This window comes from Periophthalmus magnuspinnatus, chromosome 5, assembly GCF_009829125.3.
Source record: "Periophthalmus magnuspinnatus isolate fPerMag1 chromosome 5, fPerMag1.2.pri, whole genome shotgun sequence".
Lineage (NCBI taxonomy): Eukaryota > Metazoa > Chordata > Actinopteri > Gobiiformes > Gobiidae > Periophthalmus > Periophthalmus magnuspinnatus.
The window spans coordinates 10,622,029-10,644,989 of NC_047130.1; the positions used below are offsets into that span (position 1 = coordinate 10,622,029).

General features: G+C 37.8%; 1 protein-coding gene and 4 non-coding genes across 5 annotated transcripts; all 5 read right to left on the reverse strand.

Moving 5' to 3' along the window:
- Window positions 1-331: 331 nt before the first annotated feature.
- Window positions 332-18,750, reverse strand: ahcy (adenosylhomocysteinase). Its single transcript, XM_033966209.2, has 11 exons — window positions 18,580-18,750; window positions 11,810-12,000; window positions 9,152-9,227; window positions 8,067-8,219; window positions 6,412-6,524; window positions 5,259-5,466; window positions 5,012-5,099; window positions 4,426-4,543; window positions 3,429-3,551; window positions 3,244-3,315; window positions 332-1,717 (listed from the first exon to the last, which is right to left on the reverse strand). Exons 1-11 carry the CDS (start codon window positions 18,605-18,607, stop codon window positions 1,586-1,588), a joined length of 1,302 nt encoding a protein of 433 aa, XP_033822100.1. The 5' UTR covers window positions 18,608-18,750; the 3' UTR covers window positions 332-1,585.
- Window positions 4,249-4,376, reverse strand: LOC117371723 (small nucleolar RNA SNORA17). The gene has a single exon (XR_004541474.1). It is a non-coding gene; the product is annotated as a small nucleolar RNA SNORA17 (small nucleolar RNA).
- On the reverse strand, window positions 7,081-7,210 carry LOC117371725 (small nucleolar RNA SNORA17). Its single transcript, XR_004541476.1, has one exon. It is a non-coding gene; the product is annotated as a small nucleolar RNA SNORA17 (small nucleolar RNA).
- Window positions 8,286-8,415, reverse strand: LOC117371726 (small nucleolar RNA SNORA17). The gene has a single exon (XR_004541477.1). It is a non-coding gene; the product is annotated as a small nucleolar RNA SNORA17 (small nucleolar RNA).
- LOC117371724 (small nucleolar RNA SNORA17) lies at window positions 12,464-12,593 on the reverse strand. The gene has a single exon (XR_004541475.1). It is a non-coding gene; the product is annotated as a small nucleolar RNA SNORA17 (small nucleolar RNA).
- Window positions 18,751-22,961: the final 4,211 nt, after the last annotated feature.

Consider the following 22,961-nt stretch of genomic DNA (forward strand, 5'->3'; position numbering starts at 1 on the left):
AAAACAAATTTGACATGGGAAACAGGAAGTTCAATAAAAACAAAACAAAAAAAGAACAGCTTACACTTATTTCTAATATTTTTCTGCTCTGATAAAACATAATTTATATTTTTAATTACATTTTACAATGTACATGTATTTTGTAGCACTTCAATAACATGTTTGAAAGGGTTGATTCTCATTACTTGGTCTACATTCATGCAAACAATAGTAAATACTGGTTAAAAACATCTGTAAATGACCCATGATGTAACACAGTATTATAACCCAGTCAATCCTTTCCCATGGATCCCAAGACAGTATGATTCATTTTATGTACAAAACAAAGTACACAGTTAGAGTCAACACTTTTATTCCACACTTCATCAAGCTACATCAACAGTTGATCTCTGAACCCCACTGTAACCGTTTGAAACTAACTCAACACCGCCCCCTAGCGTCCACACCCAGCAACAGTATCCGATTTGCTCAAGATTCTAAAGGAGGGGCACCGCAATTTTGGCCCTTCAAGTCAAATTAAATAATTACATAAAAGAAAAAAACAAAATATAAGACTTTTTAAAAATCACCTTAAACTGAGCTTTGGCGTTTTGAAATTCATTGGAGAAGCAGCTTTCGTTATCTCAATTTAAGTGCTTTTTGTTAAACCAGTGTAACCAAAAGCAACAACGCCAATCAGTTTCTGAAAAAGCTCACTTAGATCCTCAGGGAATGAAATGTATCAAAGACGAGGGAGGGATGGGTGGAGAGACAAAGTGAATGGCCAGAGCAAGTTGGAAAAGGTAACAATTTAAATTGTCTAGATTTTTTTACCATGCTAGAACTAGATACACAAAGTTATGAAACCAAGTCTTGCATTTTAGCAGAAAATAACCGCTTTAAAACTTTTCATGTTCCAAATATATTTTTGTATGTCATGAGATGTCACCAGCCTGAGCAAAATTGCGGTTAGCATTTTTGTGGCTGCCAGAAAAATGAGCTCGAATGACAACTTGATTTTTTGCCTCAAGCTTAAATAGAATAGTCATAGTAGTAAATTTGACATACCAGAACTTTGCAATGATTGGCCATAATTAAAGGCACACTGTGGATTTTTCCTTGTGTATTCTGAGTCATCTACATGTCCTGGTTACACCAACTGCTTACCAGGTTAGGTTTAATGGCATGACAAGTTACAAGTCAGATCCGTGGAGAGGTCACAGTCAAAATCATGCTTTTCCATTGTACGTTTTTTTCCCCACATAAAGCAACATTGGTAGTTTAATGCCATAATGCTGTGAAACCCTGTGGAACATTCTTGGCAAAGATGCATTTTATCAAAGATGCATTGTGTAACATAGACTACACATTTCAATATTCAAATACTATGACAGTTTATTTTCAAATTTTTTCTCATCGAAAAGCATCATTATATAATCTATGACCAATAACATTTTGTCCAACCTTGATTTGACTAAAATAAACGTAATGCACATTTTTGCTCTTCCCCCGTCCCTGTAGTGTCCCTCTGGCCCTGCCTCACGTCTCTCTCCTCTCCCTCTCCTCTGGTTGATGGTACTTCTAGTAGTTTCCGGGGAGGGGGTGCTCAGTAGCGGTAGTGGTCCGGTTTGAAGGGTCCCTCTTTGGGCAGTCCCAGGTATTTGGCCTGTTTGTCCGTCAGCTTGGTGAGCTTCACGCCCAGTTTGTCCAGATGAGCTGCTGCTACCTGCTCGTCCAGCTGAGGAAAGAAAAAAAAAAAAATGCAAGTTAGAACAGTCAGGAACTAAACCAAACCACACTTTTACTTGTGCAGCCTGCTGTATTTCAGGATAGCCAAAATGGATAACACTGCAATTAGGGCTGTGGACCTTAGTTTAGTTTAAATCGGTGGATGGACCAAAATTTGTATTAGTCAACAAATCATTTTATTTAGGTAAGGATTTATATGGGACAACAGCAGAAAGGAGAAGTTAGTGAGGGAATGGATTAGATGAAGGTTTTTTTATTTGTTGGTGTTTATATGTAAAAAGATTAAGCAGATTAATATGGTGTATAAATACAAGTTTAAACTCATGATTCACATCGTGTTCTTGTACTTTTTTCTGCATAAATAGCAGGTGTAGTCTTGTGAGTGCAGTTTCAGTCAGATACATAGATTCGCAATAGTTTTGAGAGCTTTTTCACGCCCCTTTTTAATCAATCGGCAGCATGTCTCATAATAAAGTAAAATGAGTCAATATTTCCCACCCTTAACCACACAAACAAGTCACATCCAGATTGGACCATTATTTCAAGATAATGTGCTGAACTAAGGAGCCATCATTGTAACAAAAATATGTATCTTTCCCAACAAAAACTGCGTCTTTAACTCCCCTCTGAAACCATTTTTCTTTGAAGTTCGTGAGATACAGATCTTAGCCAAAGGAGTGGTTAGCATATCAAACTCAAATGGCAAAAAATAAAGGAAATAAAGTAAAACAAAAAAATATCTGCCACGCCATCAAATTGTTTGGCTTGTACAGTGGTGATGGACCCTATTCCATAAGCTTAGTTTCTCAGGGTGTCCATGTTTCACAGTATCACTTATACGTGTTCTATTTGCATACAATAACTGTATACTGGACACATATACTGGCATACATATGTAGTCTGTATGAAGCACGAGTGTGTAAATGTGCATGTGTATATGTTGCGACGTGTGTGTATTTTATGCAATATTGACCATTGTGAAAAATAGTTTGAATTGAATTAGTGGCTTTGAGTGAATTCTTCTCTTACCATCATCATTTATTGTCTACATCTACTTCAGCAATATAACTAAGCCTGTCACAATATCAAATATTGAAATTCAATATAAGTTACACCAGGAAGGCCAGCCAGATAACTGACCCAGATGCCCCTGACCCAAAGACATCACTATGTCTATCTACTATCCGTTTTTATTCCTTCCACAATAAGAATGTTGCTGCTTAAAAAGGTTTTTCTCTTATTTTAATATATTTTAAAATGGTCCCTGAACGGCTGTGAGCTGAAAATGGCATATACTCAAGGGACCAGTAAAGTTTTCTGACTCCATTTTACCACACCAAATGCCATTGCCAATACACAAAATCCACAAACTAGGCAATGCTTTTCTGATTCTGAATCAATTACCTGCCTCAAGCCTATAAATTTAAGCTAATTTCGAATTATTAAGTAGTAGAACAAGAACAAAAGTGAAATATAGATGTTTAGAATGTGGAGCAGCATGTTGTGTCTACTGACCCTCTTTGGCAGGAAGTAAACTCCAACAGGGTATTTGTCAGTGTTTGTCCACAACTCAATCTGAGCCAGAACCTGCAGGGAAAAAAAATAAATAAAAAGCAAAAACTTAACCCTTCAAAACCACCATATACACAACAAGTGCAATTTCAGTCCCCTTTTGTTTAGGCTTCATTTCTAAAGTGTACCTGGTTGGTGAAAGAGTTGCTCATGACAAAGGAGGGGTGGCCCATGGCACAGCCCAGATTGACCAGACGACCCTCAGCCAAAATGATGACATGGCGGCCGTTTTTCAGACGGTAACGGTCCACCTGAGAGAGAAAAGACACTGCTTTAGTGAAAGAATGACCAGTATCATGTCAGGATGGTTCAATATGGATTTTTTGAGACGATACCAATTAATTTAGCTTTCCAATCCACAGCAAGGCCCACAATTTTTTATGTTGAAGTAAAGATCTGATTTACCCTTCCCTTTTGTAAAAATAATAACTATGTATTTATCTGGGATATAAAATCATTCATTACATGTTTTTTGTGTAAACAGCCATATATCAGATATCTTTTTGAACAGCCAAATGAGTAAAAATTGAAGGTTATATTTCAAAAAGGTGCACAATGTAACTGGATGGTTTGCCACAATGTCCTAGAATGTTCCACAATATGGCATTAAACTTATCCCATCTAGCATTTATCAAAAGTGCACAAAAGTGCCAAACTGTTGAACAAGTGGTACACGCCACCAGAAAAGTTTTAAAGAGTATCTTTTTGGTGTTAATATGGAAATAGAAGAGCAAAACAGTAAAAAAAAATCATTACTGCAGATCAATACTTACTACTTAATACGTACACCTATGTTGAAATGTTTTGCGTGTATTTGTCATTAATCATAAACAGCTGGGCACATATCGGTTATCAGACTGCGTCTAGCTCAACATTTATGCAGTTTGTAGCCATTCAAATATCAACACCATCATCTTCACTATATCATCAACATAAGATTTGGATTTATTTGTCGGTGTCGATTTCACTCTGAGATCTCTTCAGACAGAGTCCCAGTGCAGACCTCCACCTTCTCTCTATGCTCCTAATGACACAGCACCACCACAAAGGGGGGCTGCAACGCCTCAAGGAGCACTACTGGTCCATACTCTTCTTGATCATGCATTTGAGCAGATGCTTTTTCACCTGTGGCTTGACGTTGATCTTTTCGGCAGCGTTCTTGTTGAGCCAGCTCACGTCGATTTCGCAGTCGAAGTGTCCGATGTTGCACACGATGGAGTCATCCTTCATTTGCTCAAAATGACTGCAGAAATAAATAACAAATTATGTTTTCAATTGTCTATAGAACATGCTTTTAGTCACCTTGGGATAAGCATTTCATATTTTCTAACTTAAATAATGTCTATATTTGGAAAACACTTTGTAAATTTAGGCGTTGGAGCTCCTGCTGTCAGCAATGGCGATGGACAATGAGATATTAAACAAAAGAAGCACTTAGGCCCTGTGAATGCTATGCTATCAGATCCATGCAGCCGTTGTGACTGCAGAACAAGTCCAGTGATGGTTTATGGACTGCACAGGACAAGTCTGCATTTTGCCTAGATTGTTGCGTCACAGGTAAAAATCAGAACAGCATTTTTGAGGACTCAGAGAAGACTACTTTGGATTAATGGCCTAATGAAAACAAATGTGGATAAAGTAAAAGAACAAGTCCAGGGGAGTTTTTGATGAGAGGAGAACAACATGGTTAAACGCTCCAAAGGTGACTTACTGTCCCAGAATGATGTCCTCACAGCCGGTGGTGGTGACAAAAATGTTTCCCTCTTTGCAGGCCTCATCCATCGTGGTCACCTCATAACCTACAGACAAACACATTTTTAGTTCCTATTTATGCAAGTGGGTCGAATTATTAAAACTATGAGATGTATGAGATGGTTGACTTAATGAAATTTACTGGGATTATCCCGCAGTAGGGTCAGCTTGTGTCAGGGAATGGTGGAGCAGTTACAGTGTCTCACCCTCCATGGCAGCCTGCAGAGCGTTGATGGGGTCGATCTCTGTGACGATGACCCTGGCTCCGAACCCCCTGAGGGCCTGCACACAACCTTTGCCCACGTCTCCATACCCAGCCACCACAGCCACTTTCCCCGCAATCATCACATCTGTGGCCCGCTTGATACCATCGATCAGGGACTCACGGCAGCCGTACAGGTTATCAAACTTACTCTGAAATCACATGGGTACGATAGAGTCAGGACTAATTATACGACCTATAGGGCTGTCATGATAGTTATTATATCAACTTATTTTTCAATATATGAAAGCTGGAACAATATTTTTGGGGTCAATATTTATCGTGAGTACTTTTTCTTTGTACTACTGGGAATTTTTTTTTTTTTTTTTGGCAATACAATAAGATTTAAGTCATAAAAGGTTGAATAAATAACTTCTATGACTCATTGCAAATGCACACTAAAGTGTTTCATTCTATCGTTTATTGCAGCTCAAGAATTTTTTAACAATATTTTACATTTAGAATAGTTTTTGTAGTTTAAATCTGCTCTTGGGTTATGTCAGTGGCATAAATTAGTTTCAGTGTTACAGTTTATCATCTATATTTGCTTCAGCGATATATCAAATTCCACAATGTGTTATTGTAAGAGGAAGAAGAAGTTTATTAGACAGAATGGTGCAGAAGAAATTATGTAAGGAGCTGGAGTTTTAAAATACATCTAATTATTTGGAAATTTTATATAGCAGGATTAAATTTAAAAAAAAGTTGTACTCGAGCACTTAACTATATTAAAAGCTAATTTCTTGAAGCACTACTTTGCATGTCTACTTGAATAGTGGTATTTTGATTTAGTTTTTTTTAAGTTAAATGTACGCTTACTCAAATACAATTAAATACTTTCAAGTAAATGTATTTATTTTTAAAAAGGGACAGAGCATATTAATTAACACATGTATCAGATGGAAACTCGCCGGTGAGACATGCTGTCCCAGTATGGACCCAGACTACTCCAAATTGAAAAAGACCTGTCCATTTAGTGTCCTGTTCTACCCCAACTCAACATTTACTGTATATTTTTATAAGCCTGATAAGACATTAAAAGCAGTCAGTATTGAAAAGCCGCTCTGGATGGTTTTAAAATTAACTCTTAACATTACCTTAGTAACAGAGTCATTGACGTTGATGGCCGGAATCTTCAGGTCTCCAGTCTTCATCATCTTGTACAGGTTGTGGACTCCTGTCGTGGTCTCCTCAGACACACCACGGATTCCTCACAAACCACAAACCATAAAAAAATCAATATTTAGTCCAATATCTTGAAAATCCATATATAAAATAAAAAAATTAAATATCATTCAACTATTAAGTCATAGTGTTATAGCGTAGGAGTTCACTCTTACAACGATTTGTTCAGTTGACAGATTTAACTTAGTCGTTTGTGTAGACCCTCAATCATCCAGGTCTGATCCATAGCAGACATCATAGTGTTACACTGAATAAATCCTGAATATAAAATCACCACAGAATCTCCTCAATATCATTAATACCGTGGTTTTGAAAATAATCGTTTTACATTTAATATTTTTGCAGCCATTGGTATATTTTTTTAAAATTCAGACTGAGTACAGTGCGCCTTCATAAGTTTAAACACTCAGTTTAGCAGTTCTGAAATGCATGGGATTCCTGTTAAGAGCATCAACATTAGAGAAAAGATATGAAATCTAAACATGTAGAGGTCTAAACCGCCATTAAAACGTCTCAAAAATCTTTCAGACATATGGTCTTCCATATCCAGCTATTGCAAATACAACATTTTGATTTAGCACACTGTCGGTGTCGATTTCACTCTGAGATCTCTCTTCAGACAGAGTCCCAGTGCAGACCTCCACCTTCTCTCTATGCTCCTAATGACACAGCACCTCCATAAGGGGGGGCTGCAACGCCTCAAGGAGCACTTTATTCAATCATAACAAGCTGTTACAAATGTTCATGTAGTAGCAGTGTTATTGTGACTTGGGTCCAATTGTACCAATTCATGCAATTTAATATAATTCGGACATTTTCATTATTTTTCCATCCCCATTTAACAAATATAAACAGAATGATATTTCCCAAAATCCCACATTTAGAAGAGTTTAAAAGTGGAGTTTTGAATGATTTGAATATTTTTGATCAATGTCTCAATCTAGTGTTTGAATGCTGTTAATACAAGTTAATATAAGTTGGCTAAAAATATGGATGTCTGTTTTAAGTATGTTGATGGTGAAAATAGGTTGAAAATGCACTACTTATTTTGTCCACATATAAACGTTAACATTTTGTTTTTAGTAAGTGTGGCAGACCCGGTAGAAGTGCAAATGTGTGCTTGTAAACTCTCAAATAGGCTTTTGCATAATGTCTTCTGTGGCTGCACTGTCCTAACACCCAGGCACTAAGAATCTATGGTCTTTTGAAACAGCGATGGCGATAGAGTAATAGTAATACTGTATGGAATGGTATGGTTAGGAATGGAACAAGATCTCGTGCCACAAGATTTCACAACATGACTGTAAATTGCCATAGTATTGTGCACACATGGGGGAATTGATCTTGTGAGATTTGTTTTCCATGAGTTTACAGATGACTTGGACAAAAAAGGTAAGTGCTAGTTAGAAAGACCAACAACAAAAATATTCAATAAAATAAAACTGAACATCATTACACCATTTATAATAAATTATGTCAAAATCTCTACTTTCATCTCGTTCTCATGGATCCAATCTCATGTCTTGTGTTGTGGAAATTCTCATTCCACCTCTAGCAGTAGTAGTACCTGCAAGTAGTTGGGGGTACTTGGTGTGCACCAAGTTGGTGAGGTCTCCTCCGTCGTCCAGGATCATGTTGAGGGGTTGTCCGTCCCTGAAGTAAATGGTCTGCTCAATGCACCACACGTACTCCTCATCCGTTTCCCCTTTCCACGCATACACTGTACAACATGTGGACTTTAGGAAACTCAAGGCAAAAAAAAACATGTAAATGTAGGGTTAGAATGTCTGTCGGTGTCGATTTCACTCAGAGATCTCTCTTCAGACAGAGTCCCAGTGCAGACCTCCACCTTCTCTCTATGCTCCTAATGACACAGCACCTCCACAAGGGGGGGCTGCAACGCCTCAAGGAGCACCATTCACCATCTACCGCTACTAGTAATACCACTTACCACCAACTTCTAAAAATAATAACTTCTAGAGCAACCTCAAGACATTATCTTGCCCCAGTACAGATATTTTGATCTCAAGAGCTGCTTTTACAATAAGTCTGCTGTGTACGATCTGCCTCCAATTATGAATAATTTTATTGCCCGATAATCAAGAAGTGCACTGTTAACACGCTACTTGTTAGCGTTACTGTGATGTCAAAACTCTGTTTTGGTCTGCTTATAAACTAATTGTGGTGAATAATTTGGACCAAACTGTTTAAAATGAATTAGTTCTGGCTTTCATGTTTTTAAAACAATAAAAATTAAAATGAAAATCATTATTGATTTGAACATTTTTCTGACTAAATAGAGTAACAATTGAAATCATGATGATAAAATTTGACTAACTGTACAGTCATAGGGAGTCCTGTCATTTTGCGGACAATGGACAGTAAAAACTGTAGAAGGCAAATATAACATTACAATTTCATACATTGTCAAACTTCATATTTTTCTATATCATTAAAATGACTCAAAAATCAATCTCACCAATGGGCATTACACAAGGGCTGCAACAACCAACTAATCTAAAATGATTGGTACTTTAGATCCAGACTTATGTGATCCACTTTCTGAGTCTAAGTGACAAGTTAAACAGGGGAGTCATGTCTTTTACCAGGGAGATTAAAACTAGTGCATTAATCCACATAGATTAAGATTACCTGGGACGCCAGATTTAGCAATGGCAGCTGCGGCGTGGTCCTGAGTGGAGAAGATGTTACAGCTCGACCACTGTACCTGCGCAAATCAACACAGAAGATATATTTTCCATATTACAAAACTTTGTCATTCAAATTGTCTGAGCCATATCAGGGAGAACAGAAAAACTAAATTTATTTCCATGTCTATTTTAGCTAAATTTCCCCCTGTACAGATATATTGTATAAGGATCTTTTAAAGTCAGAATAAGTCTGCTGTGTGCTGTCTGCATCTGATTATAGCACTTTTTGTCTGAGGATCCAGAATTGCGTAATTGGCATGCTAGTAGTTAGCTTCACTGTGATGGCAAAACTCTGATGAAGTAGTGGTACAATCTTTGTCACAGAAATGGTTGTTAAATATAAAGTCAATCAATTATTCAAAATAGCAATACAGTTCAATACTCCTTATGTCAAATTAGCTTATATTGGTCTTCTATGGGGATTCATTTGTTGGTGTGTATTTCACTGGGATCTCTCTTCAGACAGAGTCCCAGTGCAGACCTCCACCTTCTCTGTGCTCATGACAGCACCTCCACAAGGGGGGGCTGCAATACCTCAAGGGGCACTTCAATATAACAACATGTTATATCCGCAGCCAGTGTCCAACCATAAAGTAATTTTTGGTGAAATTTTAGATATATAATCATATCAACTACATTTTAGTAGTCCAAGTAGTCATAACCATTTAAAAAAAAAAGTCTCTCAACAAAAAAGTACAGGGCTCAAAATTGCCTTGAATTTTAGTTGTACATTTGCCCAAATTTACCAGTTTTTACCAGTTAAAAAGTAAACACTGAGTCTTGAGTCAACAAGCAGTTATCTAATCTTTAAACACGCCTAAGACGGCGCTCTGTATTGTAAGTAAATAGCTACATTTGCAGACTAGAAGCCTTGGTTAAATAGGTTTAGGAGTGGTTATAGGCCATTTAAATTTTGCCCTACGCCCACTCCCCCACACGTCAACATGGAGTAAACATGGTGTATTTAGAGTTCGTCTAGAGCAGAGTGCACAGAGACCGGTCTGTTCCTGCTTGAACTGAAGAGAGATAAGATCCTGTGTGAGGAGCTAGGGATAAACAGGCTCGTTCTGAATTTTTCAAATCAGCCACAAAGCTCCTAGCTCCTTAAGCCAAAACTGGATGTGCATCATGGTCTGCCATGACAAGGACTGTCCGAATAGTCCACTGAGTTTGGAAGGAATTAGGAAAAGGAGCCTGCATGTTTATTTTCATAGCTACTTTAGTATAGGAGCTTTCTACCCAGCACTAAGGAGATATGAAGCATCCCACGATACAGTGAGGTTTTCCTGAAGGTTTTCGAACAGGGCCAAGCTCTGCACAAAGAGTTTGTAACACAGTAAAAGTTTAAGAACCTCAGACATTATACAATACAACTGCCTGGATAAATCCAACTTTATACAAGAATGAAAATAAAAGCTTTTAGGGCGATCACAGATTCACTAGCATAAACTCTGCTGCTTGAGCCCACTCACTGCTCTATGCTCGGCCACAGATGGACTAAAGGACTTGGAATGGTTGTGCTACTGATGGTGAGTTTAGAGATTTATTCATCCTCTTCTGTGCATGGGCGCATATTGAGATGTTGGAGGTGGCTCAGGTTTAAACTTTTCAGTCACAGATCAGATCAGTCTGCATATGAGAGAAGATGCTGCTGTTGAATAAGAAAGCTCTGTAATAATTCTCACAACCACTTGACTCATTTATGTATTCTGCCACGTTGAAATTTGTACCTGAAGTCCACCTTTGTATTTTTTCAATAGGATGGAAGAAAATCCAAATCCAAACATGCAAAATCAATAGATATGGAAAATCGGGTTGTGCGAACCATAATGTTAGTGAGTAAACGCCTCCCTTTGGGGGTTAGACTTACGTTTGAACAAATTTCAAGACGGTTATATCAAATGAAACTGGCTTTTGGGTGGGAGCAGAAATGTTGATCGCAAAAACAGTCCAGATGACCACCAATGAAACCTCTACATTGATCTACTCCTGGACAAATGAAGGATTACACCAGCTCATTAACATATTACATTATACTGAAGTTATGGTTATAACAGCAGCTTTATTAGACCGAGCTTTACACCTGCATACTAGCACCTCATGGGTGCAAGCACTCCACAAGCCCTGTGCACAACAAGACAAGACAGAGTAACAGATGGATATGACAGCCCTTTATAGTTCTAAGTGGAGAGGAACATAGGATCATAGCCTGGGAGGGACTTTATTTTGGGGTATAAGAGCAGAAGGACAAAGGAACCAGGGGGTGTTGGTCGGGTCTTCATCCAGTCCACTCCATCCTCTTCGTTTAGTGTTTTGTTAGTCTTGGTCTGTGCTTTTATGTGCATATTTCCTGGGAAATTGCTTTAATGATCAAACTTAAATTACATAATTTGGGGAAAATAGTACATATAATAAAAATCGTCCCTACATAATCAGCCATTGGTTGCTCTGTATTCTAAACAACATGATTAGTCGATTAATTTGTTTGATTGTTGCAGTGCATCAATCAACTGTTTATAAAGGCTTGACCAAAAACAAAGTATTTTTGACCATTTATTCCTACTGACAGGTGAATCTCTGAATTACACTTGCCCCATACCTCAGCCCCCAGAGCAGTGAGGGTTTCGATAAGCACAGCAGTCTGTAGGGTCATGTGAAGGCAGCCAGCGATACGAGATCCCTTCAAGGGCTTGGACTCTCCGTACAACTCCCTCATCTTCATCAAGCCGGGCATCTCGTTCTCTGCAATGTCGATGGCCTTGCGCCCCCATTCAGCCAGGCTGATGTCGGCTGTGTAGAACAGGAAGGAGCGGTCAGAGAGGAATAAACTATTAAACTATGAGTGACGCTGACTACACCTCAATTAGCCTTTATAAAGCCTTAAGAAAGATTTAATTCATAAATGAAAAACTAGTTTATTAAAAAAGAGCCTGTACGTGATTTTGCTTGTATTTGAGAAAAATGCCCCAGAACAAACATACTGTATAAGAAGCTCTTGAGGTTAAAATAAGAGCACAGAGCTGTCTGCATCTAATTAGAATGGTTTTATTGTGAGACAATGAGGAAGTGTACATTGGTAAGCTGAATGAATAATTAGGAGGCCCAGAATGCATAAGGTAAATTTTAAAATGAAATATTTGTTTTTCACGTTTTTAAGACAGTAAAAATCAGGTACAGTACCTGAATCAAGAATGAATGTTCATTGACCCATTATGAGACTAAAGTTGTTTTCTCCAGTTAATATCAAAGTAAATATGTTGGTGTCGATTTCACTCTGAGATCTCTCTTCAGACAGAGTCCCAGTGCAGACCTCCACCCTCTCTCTATGCTCCTAATGACACAGCACCTCCACAAGGGAGGGCTGCAACGCCTCAAGGAGCACTATACTTTGTTATTAGGAGTCTGAACAATGGTTAAATGCAGTGTAAAAGGTAAATAGAGGATCCTTGTAAACTAAATCCCTGCGCCCCTAGTACCTTCTGAACTTTCATTACGGGCTGAACTTTGCCAATAAAAATGGAGGCAAGAAGAAGCAAAAACTACAAACCATACAAATGGCTAATCAAGCTATAAATTGTGGCTATCAGCATCAAAGTTGGTTATATGTATTGTGAAAGAAATCTGAGCACAAAACTTAAGAGTTTGGTGAGGGTAAATAAGACAATTAAAAATCACAGAACATGACAATTACAGCAATTAATTGCTGTTTTTTGTGTTTAATTTTATTTGAAAAGGAGCTTCTTTTATTTCAGCAATATATAAATGGGGAGGCACTTTGAGCTTTGAAAAAAAACAAAACATGAAATATTGTTTTTTTTTTATTGACTAAATCTCTGCCAAATCCTCTCATCCCACATACATAAAAAGGTACCAATTAAACAAGTAGGATTGTGATATAAATTTAATTTTACTGGAGGTTGAGTCAATACTAATTGTTCATTTAAAAAATGACAACCAACCAACATTTACGATTCCACATCTGCCACAACTCATCCATTTCAACTAGGAAATGGATAACTTTTTATTTCCATGAAATCATGCAGGTGACACCACCTCCAGAAATATTCTCTCTCATATATATATATATATATATAAAAATATAAAAGTGATTAATAAATATTACAAAGAAAATGTGTTCAAATCATTTTGTCATATAGCTTAGTCATAAAGTCCATTTATTTCAATAAGTCAATCAAGGGCCCTGCCCTAAAAATAACAGCACTGGGTTTGAAAATCTAACTCAAACAATGCATGAAGTGGATTATCATGTTGTATATGCAATCTGTGTCACCATGACTCAACTCAAGTATGCATTTCTTTCAATTGTGGCTCATTCTTTGATATAAAATAATTTCTGTTATAGAGGCGAAGAACTGTGTCCATGGACTTTGGCTCAAGTTATCTACTACAAGCCGTTGATTAACTCTAGAGGCTTTGAACATGCCGCAAACAGCAGACGAACGTGAGAAGGAATATTCAATACCTTCCATAAAAGATCACTGGTTATCATTGATTACTACCAACTTAACATTTTATTGACCGAAAATACAGCTATTAAATTTCAAATCAATACCATTTTTAAGTTGGGAGCTCCATTAAAAAAAATAATAATAATAAAAATTAAATTAAAAAAATTACCTCTCCAAAAAATTATTTGGGAGAGGTCATGCCAAATTTACAACTTCAAGTATTGAGTAGATATATGACCTTTTAATATAATGTATACCACACCAAATGGACTCTAATGAGCTTTAAAACATGTCATAATGTTGTTACCTCCTCTAAAACATACCTGAAGTTGTGTTTTGTTTCATTTCAAATGTTTGGAGTAACCCTTTATTATTAATCTGTCTACATCTTCAAAGCTTACAATGCTCTGTTCCACGTTGTGATGAAAACTTCTGCTTCATGACAAGTTAAGAGCTCCTTTTACCTTTAGATCAGAAGAGATTGGCAATTCCAGGGCTGAAATTATCCAAGTGATTCTACTGAAAGTGTATGGAGTTTAAAAACAGTGGAGCACTTCCTGTATTACCACATGACATCACGCGGTGGAACAGAGCGTTTTCTGTTTGAAAGAAGAACTCAGCCAAAATATGCAAGGTTTGTGTGTTAAATGTATGAATGAAGCAAAACACAACTGCTGTGCTGCAGGTATGTTTTTGATGAGAAAACTACATTATGACATGAGAAAAATGGTGTAATATGGGCTCTTAAAAAAATGACTGATATGTTTTTGTATACCTTTCACACAACTCTGTTTTCTCTGTTCATTTTTATCATCCCTATGATCAGTTAAAAGTCATATGTGGATTTCAGTTGGTCATTTCAAAAAATTAACTTTGTATATAAACAAATTGAGGGAGCAAAGGGCTTTTGATAACATTTAGTTACATTCTTATACACTTTTTTCCATGGTCAGGACAAAGCTGCCCTAGTACACTAAAGTAAACTCATGACCCATGTCCCTCCAAATGAAAATATAAACATCACCTTCATATACAAACCAACCATCCAGAAGACTTAAAATACATGCCAAATGCTAAACAAGTTGCTTTTGTGGGTGTTTTGAAATTCCTGGAAGCTAACTTCATCCTGCTTCCCAGAAGATGGACTTTGTGCAAAGGATGTTGTGAAATATTTTGTAAGTGAATGTCAAGGTGACCCTTGTGAGAGGAACCAGATCTCAGATTGAGCTCAGATCCCGTCGCATTCCCTTCTATGGTCAGAGTCAGGTCCGGAGTTAGAGTGCACCAAATTGCTTCAGGTGGGTGGACGGTCCGAGGAAGGAGTGGAGCCTCAATTCGAGTAGATCCAATAAAAATGACAGCCACACCCGAATCTGGGGCTTTGTTGGGCATCTTTAGATTCAGAGCCACTTGTTTCTCACTGAACTGGTCTGGGTCTTCTCAATTGGGCCTAACGACTGAGACACCTGATTTGTAAGCTAAAGTAATTTTTGTTCATACTCAACACTTCAATAAACCTGTGGAACCTTATTTTTGGACTCGGCTTTTTTCGAGAGAGAGCACCCACATAAATTTTGGCGTCACGACATTCAGGAGAAAAGAGGCCGATACAGGCGACACACGGCAGAACCAGGTAAGTATAGATTTCTTACTCTGCTGGTTGTCGCTTTTGAGTATTGGTCTTTTTCCAAAAAACTGTGTGCTGGGGTTGACGCAAGGGGATGTAGACGCAGTAAATTGAGAAACAAATTAGTTACGTGGTAATCGCTTTTGGTATGTTACGCAAAATAAAGAAAAATTATGAAAAAAAAGGAAACGTAAGGGCAGTCTTTTGACCACGTAAATTCGGTTGTTTAGCACCGCTGGCCGAGGAACTGATCAGCAGGACGAAAATTGGGGCGAAATGTGTAGGCCAGGACTGAGCTGCTGGATCTGACCATAAAAGTTTAAAATACTGACTGCAGGGCGTCAACTCTCTGATAAAAGCAGGTCTGCCTAGAATAGGGGCCCCAAATGAGCAGACGTTCCTAAGGTGAGGAAGAATATTTTTTTAGTACAAACATAATATATCTTGATCCAAAACAGACACTCTTATCCCGTTCATCTTGTGCATTAGTTACATGGACTATAACAGCCTTTGGGGGTGTACTGTTTTAAGTAATTTTATTTACCTGATCTTTGGGCTGCACCAACAACAGGGATACACTGAACACTTCCATAATAAAAAAATACATACTGGTAGGGCCGAAAGATTTTGAACAATGCTCTAGCAGCAATTTTACTGATCAGCATCATGACTAGATTTGCAATTTATGTTTTAAAAATATGAGTCACAGCTGAACATTAACATTTGAGGGACTGAAGACTGAAATACGAACTGATAAACCAATATAAGAGTCCCATGCATTTCAGAACATGTTTGTATAGTTTTAAACCACATTGTTTTTTCATGTTTGCAGAGTAAAGGATGTGGTTTGTTAACTGTGACAAGTCAAATGATCATTCAGCTTACACACTAAGCCCCAATACTACAGGGTCCAATATCCGTGATTATGATTAACAGAACAAGGACTCAAGTCAATCTTCTTGACCTAACATTTCAGTCTAAATATGGCCGCTCTCAAAGTCCATGAAAGACTTCAATCTTTTGGTCTGGACCCTAAAAATATTGATACTGTTCCATCTATTTCCATTCCATTTATCTGTGTTAGTTGTGCAGAGTATGTATAATATTTACTGAATAAACAAAGCAAGTCATTATCCTAGTGTAGAGGGCATATTTTCCGGACTATAAGTCCGACTTTTTACATAGTTTGGCTGGAGGTGTGATTTATATGTGAAATTATTAAAATATATAATTTCACATATTCGTTACTGTCACAGTGACAACTGCGCAAGGGCACTCTAGGCTTGTTTACCAGTATGGCAGCCTCCTCCGGAGTGGTGCTTCATCTATTTCCAGAGCAGGCGGAGTTGTTCAGAAGTGACACCGAGGATGAAAAATTCAATGGATTTAGTGATTTGGAGTGAGATCGAGAGTAAACCTTTTGGCTTGTATTTTATGCTTTAGTTATCTGATTAACTGTTAATATCTTACATCAAACATACCAGACATGTATTCATTTTGCAGTCTATGCTTCATGTACTTGATATGCAATTTGTGTGTACAAGTAATATGAGCCAGAGCTCATGTTATAATTTATGTGTTTGCTGGTTCTACGGTGTGAACTGTGATGAAGTAGTAAGATCACAATAAACATCAGTGAAAAGAACTCTTGCGTCTCTCGTGTTTGCAGACAAGCCGGCATATGTAACGTTAGCGTAATGTATGTGATTAACTATTAATATCTTACGTAAAGATATCAGAGTTTGTTGTCTATGTGTTATGTTAGCGTGCTGAATTGCTATTCAGCGTGTTGTTTTCTGTTTTATTGTTATTATTATAACTTGGCTTTAAAGATAAAATGTCTGTGCTTGGTCGCAGATTTTGTAAAATAAATTTCCCCAAAAATGCGACTTATAGTCCAGTGGGGCTTATATATGTTTTTTTCTGCATAATTATGCATTTTTTCGCTGGTGTGACTTATACTCCGGAGCAACGTATAGTCCGGCAAATACGCTTTATGGCATCTATCGGAGCTTAAAAAGGTATAGGATGTAACTTTCTGGCCGTGGCTCATTATTTGCATGATTCCATTGAAAAAGAAAGTTAAAAATCATATTTTCTCCATGGAGATATACGTTTTAGGTCATACTGTGGAATATTATTTGACAAAGGAGCAACATTTCCGGGGAAACACGAAAGTCAGGTTTAAGGAGATGCAAGCAGTAAGGACGCATGCTTTTTCTAATTTGACAGTACAATGATTCTGTTTATTATTTATATAATAACAAAATGGGGGGAAAAGCAACTTTATTTCAGTGTATTTTATGTCTAAAAAGTTGCATGCTGTGGCTTTTAAGATAACAAAATGCTGAACTTTATCATTATATTTTTGATTCAACAAATTTGACATAATGTCTTCCTGAAGACATTTTGAAAATGCTGACAGAGAAAAAAAAAAGATGTTGAACGTTGTGCCAGTTTTTGTTTCATGCGGATAAGGCCAGTAATTACAGAAATATTAACCATAAAAGAGAACAAGCCAATTCTAACCTGTCCTTCAGCCCAATTTTAACTAGGCATTCAAGAATGAATCCCGAAGAACTGCTAGACCTAAATTAGTTAACGCTACAATAAAAGGTAAAATTATTTCACATTTTGAAGTCATAATTTAACAATATAATCCACCATTTTAACCACAAGTTACTTCCACCACGTGTATTTTACTACTACAGTGTCGATTACTAGCACGGCTTTATCTGCTCCTGTCACTCACGCGTGAGCGGCAAGAGACGCTATGACTCATGGGGAATGTAGTTTTCAAACAGCACACAACACACTAACGCCTATGGGCTTCACCTTGGTTAAAAACTACAACCCCCAGATAAGTCGAGGGTGGATTTTGGATGGCTCCAGCCCATGCTTGCAGCGGGTGTGTGGCTGGCTGTTACATGTCGATTCATTGACAACGTGAGTCAAACTTTGCAGAAAAGCAGTTATAAAAGTTAAAATTTAAACGCCATTTTTCAAGAAATGCGTTGCCCGATTTGTAACAAGGAAGACGCGTTACCTCCGAGTAGTTGAATCAAAGCAGGAAAATACGGAATTTAATAGCATACTATAGAGCATTAGCGAGAAACTGACGACTAAATAAGTAGAGGATTTGTTCAAATAAGAGTTATGATTGCAGTAGTCATATTTAAATTAGCTGTAACCCCACGTAAAGCTCTATTTGAATGATTTTAGCCCCTTTAGCTGCAGCTAGCATGTGGAAAACTGTACAAAAAGCGCACTTACCAACTTTGTATTGCAGTTTGTCGGACATGGTTGTTTCGTGGAGGTGTGCAGCGTGCAGGGAGAGAGCAGCAGCAGCCTGACAGGCGGACAGAGGCAGAGAGGGAGGGATCCGGACCCGGGAGCTGAGTTTTCACCACCGCAGCCCCGTTCAAACCAGCTCACACCGGGGGCGGGTCGAACGGCTCAGCGCGGGATTTGATTGGACGAGCGCACCTCCCCCCGGCTATGGAGCCATGTGATTGGCCGAGGGGAGTGAATGGTTGGAACAAGTTTGGTCTGGAGCAAGTTTGAGAAAAGTAGTGTTGTTCTGTAACTTGCACAACATGTTATATCACTTAAAAATAAACACAGAAATTGTAAAAAAAAAAAAATAATAATAATAAATAAATAATAATAATAATAATAATAATAATAAATAAATAAAATGGTGGATTAGTACAGTTAATATTTCAAATATGCACATTCATTTTCTAACAGGTTAGGATGGGTCACTAGACACTAGACTTCTATTCATGCTTAGCTCCTCAATAGGACACACCAAATATTTTATACTGGCTTTTATACTGGCTTTATCAAGGTAAATTTTCAAACACTTGCAATACAGTACTGCTAAAGGTAATATGGGCGAATTCAACTAGAAGAAAAATTTTGACCCTGTAAGGATGTTCGTGTCTGGTGTGAGGATCAAAGAGAATCATGAATCTGAAATCTAAAGTCAGGTGGTTTTATTGAGACTTAAATAGGTAAAACTACAGTGCAGATAGGCAAGTGAACAGTGTAGCTACGGGCAGAAAAGGACAGAGGGAGAGTCCTGAGGAGTGTGTGTTTACAGTTTTTATTGTGTGTATCAGTGTGTGTGTATCAGTGTGTGTGTGTGTGCATGTGTGTGTGTGAAGGAGAATCTTCAGGTCAGCACAGCGTTATCTTCAGGAGCTCCCATGCAACGGCACGGCCACAGGAGCACACAGTCCTGTCCTTGAGTCCGAACAACAATGTGCTCTATTACGTTCTATGTGTGTGCAACTTACTGATATTTGGTATTGGTACTGGTATTATTTAACTTTAGCACTAGTACATCGAGATAAAAGGGTAACAGTAAAGCACTTTGCTAAATGTGGATATTTTATAACCCTTTTCACACCAGGCTACACAGTGTGAAACAATAAGTGAAAAGAAAAGCAATGTCAAACAACAAAAATAAAACATGAAAAACATAACATGAAGTCCTAAATCATCCAAAAACAAACCCATAATAATAAAATGCTTAATCATAAACATCTAGACTAAGAAAACCAGATTATCCGCTGTAATCTGGAGACTTTATAACCCTCACTCCCACTACTCATACATGAGTCCAATAGACAAACACAAACAGTTTGTTGTTTATTGTAAAATCTTAAGCATAGCATATGGATGCAGTACTGCCCTCTGTTACCTTTTGACTTAAATGGAAAAAAAAAAAAAACATCTTGTGGCTCTGCTCCCAGCAACTGTTCAAAGACACCTCATAGATCCACAGTGATCAGGCTATAACTAAAACAACTTGAAAATTAAAAACATTAAATGTACTCAAAATATTAATCTATAAAGCTATTTCAACTGTTTACATTTTCACTTCAACCTCAGATTCAGACATAACTCTAATGTAAGCAGGTGGAGGAATGCTAGGTATAAACAGTGCAGTTTTGCAGCAACAGAATTTGTTTTGCAGCAACAACTTATTTAGAGAAAGCCACAATCACACGGAGTTAGACCATACAACAAAAAACACAGAAAGCTTAGATGGTAGGAATGGAGGTGAGTAGAGAGAAAATAATATTTATCCAAAGTTACCAATGGGGTAGTGGCTGTAGTCAAATTGTCTATGGCTTTGGGAATAGAAGAGGGCTAAGGGTCAGGAAAAGGTAGCACAAGGAGAATTTTAGAGAAGTAAAAGTAGTAGGTTGCAGAACCGTATTCTTGCACAAAGGCCAGACTGGGAGTATCCAGCACAATAAACAATAAAAGAGTAGAATAAAATATGGCACCTCAAAGACAACACCCAGGCATCACAATAGTCATAGTCAGATAATTTGAATCTGTTTCAGTGAGCATCCAGAGTGCACACTCTAATGACAAAGTCTGTCAGGCCGGGGCAGAAATAATATAATTTTTTAAGAACACATTACTGATCGGAGAAATTGGGGAAACATTTCTGTCAATTAATGGAAATCTGTCACTGCAATGGAGAACTTTAAACCCTGAGGTACTGGTCAAACATGTTGTCTTAAGCGTCCACTTAAAAAAAAAAAACAACTCAAGATTCAATGGGTGCACTACCATCGTCAACACTACAGAGTCCCAGTCGCACTTGTCTTTAGGAAATCTACCTCATCTTACCATCACTGCAGTGTCTTTGACTTGCAGCCTTCTTTTGACCATTCACAGGGTCACCTAACCCCAACCCTAGCCCTCATCTGAAATAGACTGATACTAGATCAGGGAAAGTACTTCTCTGAACTCACCAGTCGTTGTGGTCTATTTTATGTTTAACTGCTGTCTTCTTAAAGGCCCTTTTGGTGTCCATCTGAGAAAGAATGCATCTGTTTGTTAAAATAGACAAAAGGGATGCAGACATTTCTGATCTAATGGCAGAAAAGGCAGAGCCAGAGCATAAAACACTTATCTTTTCAGATTTTTCCAAAGGACAAGCTTAAACACTAAAGGGATAGTTCAAGTTTATTTTGTCAAATTTGCCTGTTGTAATGGATTTACTTATTTGACTATAGGGTTATAACTGATTTTAATTCATAAAAATTTGACTTTGAAATGCAAAGCAAAACAACAAAAAACATAGATAGATTTAGAAATGTTCGGTTCATCTGTCTCTGATCCAGCTGTCATTACTGTCACACCTGACATTAAACTTTAATACTTAAAACTGAAAATAACACATTAAACTTTATTTCTGGACATTAAATGGAAATTATGGGCCAGATTCCTGCACATGGATTACCCCTAGTCCTAGACAGGGGGGAAAAAAAGGAATGAAGATCTCCTTTGGAAATTGTACTTCTAGGACCAGACTTAATCCCAGTATCAGGAAAGGCATTCATTGAGGTTAGGCATTCTAGGTTTATTTATTTATTTTAATGTATTTATTTTAATTAATTAATTTTAATTCATTTATTTTAATGTATTAATTAATGTATTTATTTATTTTAATTTATTTATTTTAATGTATTTATTTATTTTAATTTATTTATTTTAATTTATTTATTTACTTATTTGTTGTTGTTGTTGTTGTGTATTGTATTTATTATTATTTTGTTATTTTTATTAATAGTTTTTTTATATTTATTTATTATTTATTTATTTATAGGTTTATTTCTAAAAGTGTAGTTTAGACAAATCTCATATATAAGTCATTTGAATCGGAATAACTGGAGAAGAGCATCTCCATTGAACTTCAATTGTGTGTTTGTCAAAGAAACTAAAGTTTACAATTAATATACAAGATTAGAATGTTAATTTTTTTTAAGTGTTTCCCTAGAAGCTGATAATAGAGAGTAAGTGACAGAGAGAGGGACAGACTAACAGAGGGACAGGTGATGTGTCATGATGCCTGTATTTCCTGTCCTCCTGTGCTCTCTCCCCCTCCCCTACCTGTCTGCCTGGAGCTGGGCAGAGTTCCTGAGTCCTCCCGCGCGCACCTGGAGTGCATCAGCGCAATTACCTTCACCTGCTGCCGAGTATATGAGGGCTTGGCAGAAGACACTCGGAGCCAGACCGTCCGCGTGTTTAACATTCCTGCCCTCGCTCGCTCCTGCCTCTGCGCTCCAGCTCCGGTACAGTCTACCTTCTGCCCTGCCTCCTGCCCTGTCTTGGCCTCCGGCTTGCTTCCCGTCTCCTGCTCTGGCTTCCGCTCTCTGGATTACCCCAGCTCCTTCTCTCCTGGTCGTGCTCCGGTCCTGGCAGTCTCCGCTCCCACTCCGGCCCTGGTTCTCCTGCTCCTGCCCTGCCCTACGCCCGTCTGGTCTGCCTCCCGCTACCTACGTCCCGTGAGTGATAAATGAACAATCTGAATTGACTTTGATCCTCACTGTAAATAAACGCACTGTAAACTTGCCCCCGACTCTGCACTCATTGGTCCGCACCCGCACTAGCCGTTACGACATGATGAGGTGGAAACATTCAATGATTAGTGCATGTACTTCAAATTTAAATAAATGCATTGCCAAATTGTATAATAAAATCCAAAAATTGAGTTTTGCTTTTGTGTTTTCAATGCCTAGGCCCACCTCTGCCTTCTTCTATGTCTGCAGTTGAGTGTGGCTTTTGACATTACCACCATAAAAACACAAAATTTAGATTTTGAACATTCCCCTCCTGAGAACGTTTCC

What these genes read in the sequence shown, in the direction of transcription:
- ahcy (XM_033966209.2), bottom strand. Translation starts at nt 18,607, where the DNA reads ATGTCCGACAAACTGCAATACAAAGTTG. An exon ending in TCACTGCTCTGGGGGCTGAG is followed by an intron (nt 9,228 to 11,809) that starts GTATGGGGCAAG and finishes TGATTTGCGCAG; the next exon opens with GTACAGTGGTCGAGCTGTAA. An exon ending in TGCTAAATCTGGCGTCCCAG is followed by an intron (nt 8,220 to 9,151) that starts GTAATCTTAATC and finishes CATGTTGTACAG; the next exon opens with TGTATGCGTGGAAAGGGGAA.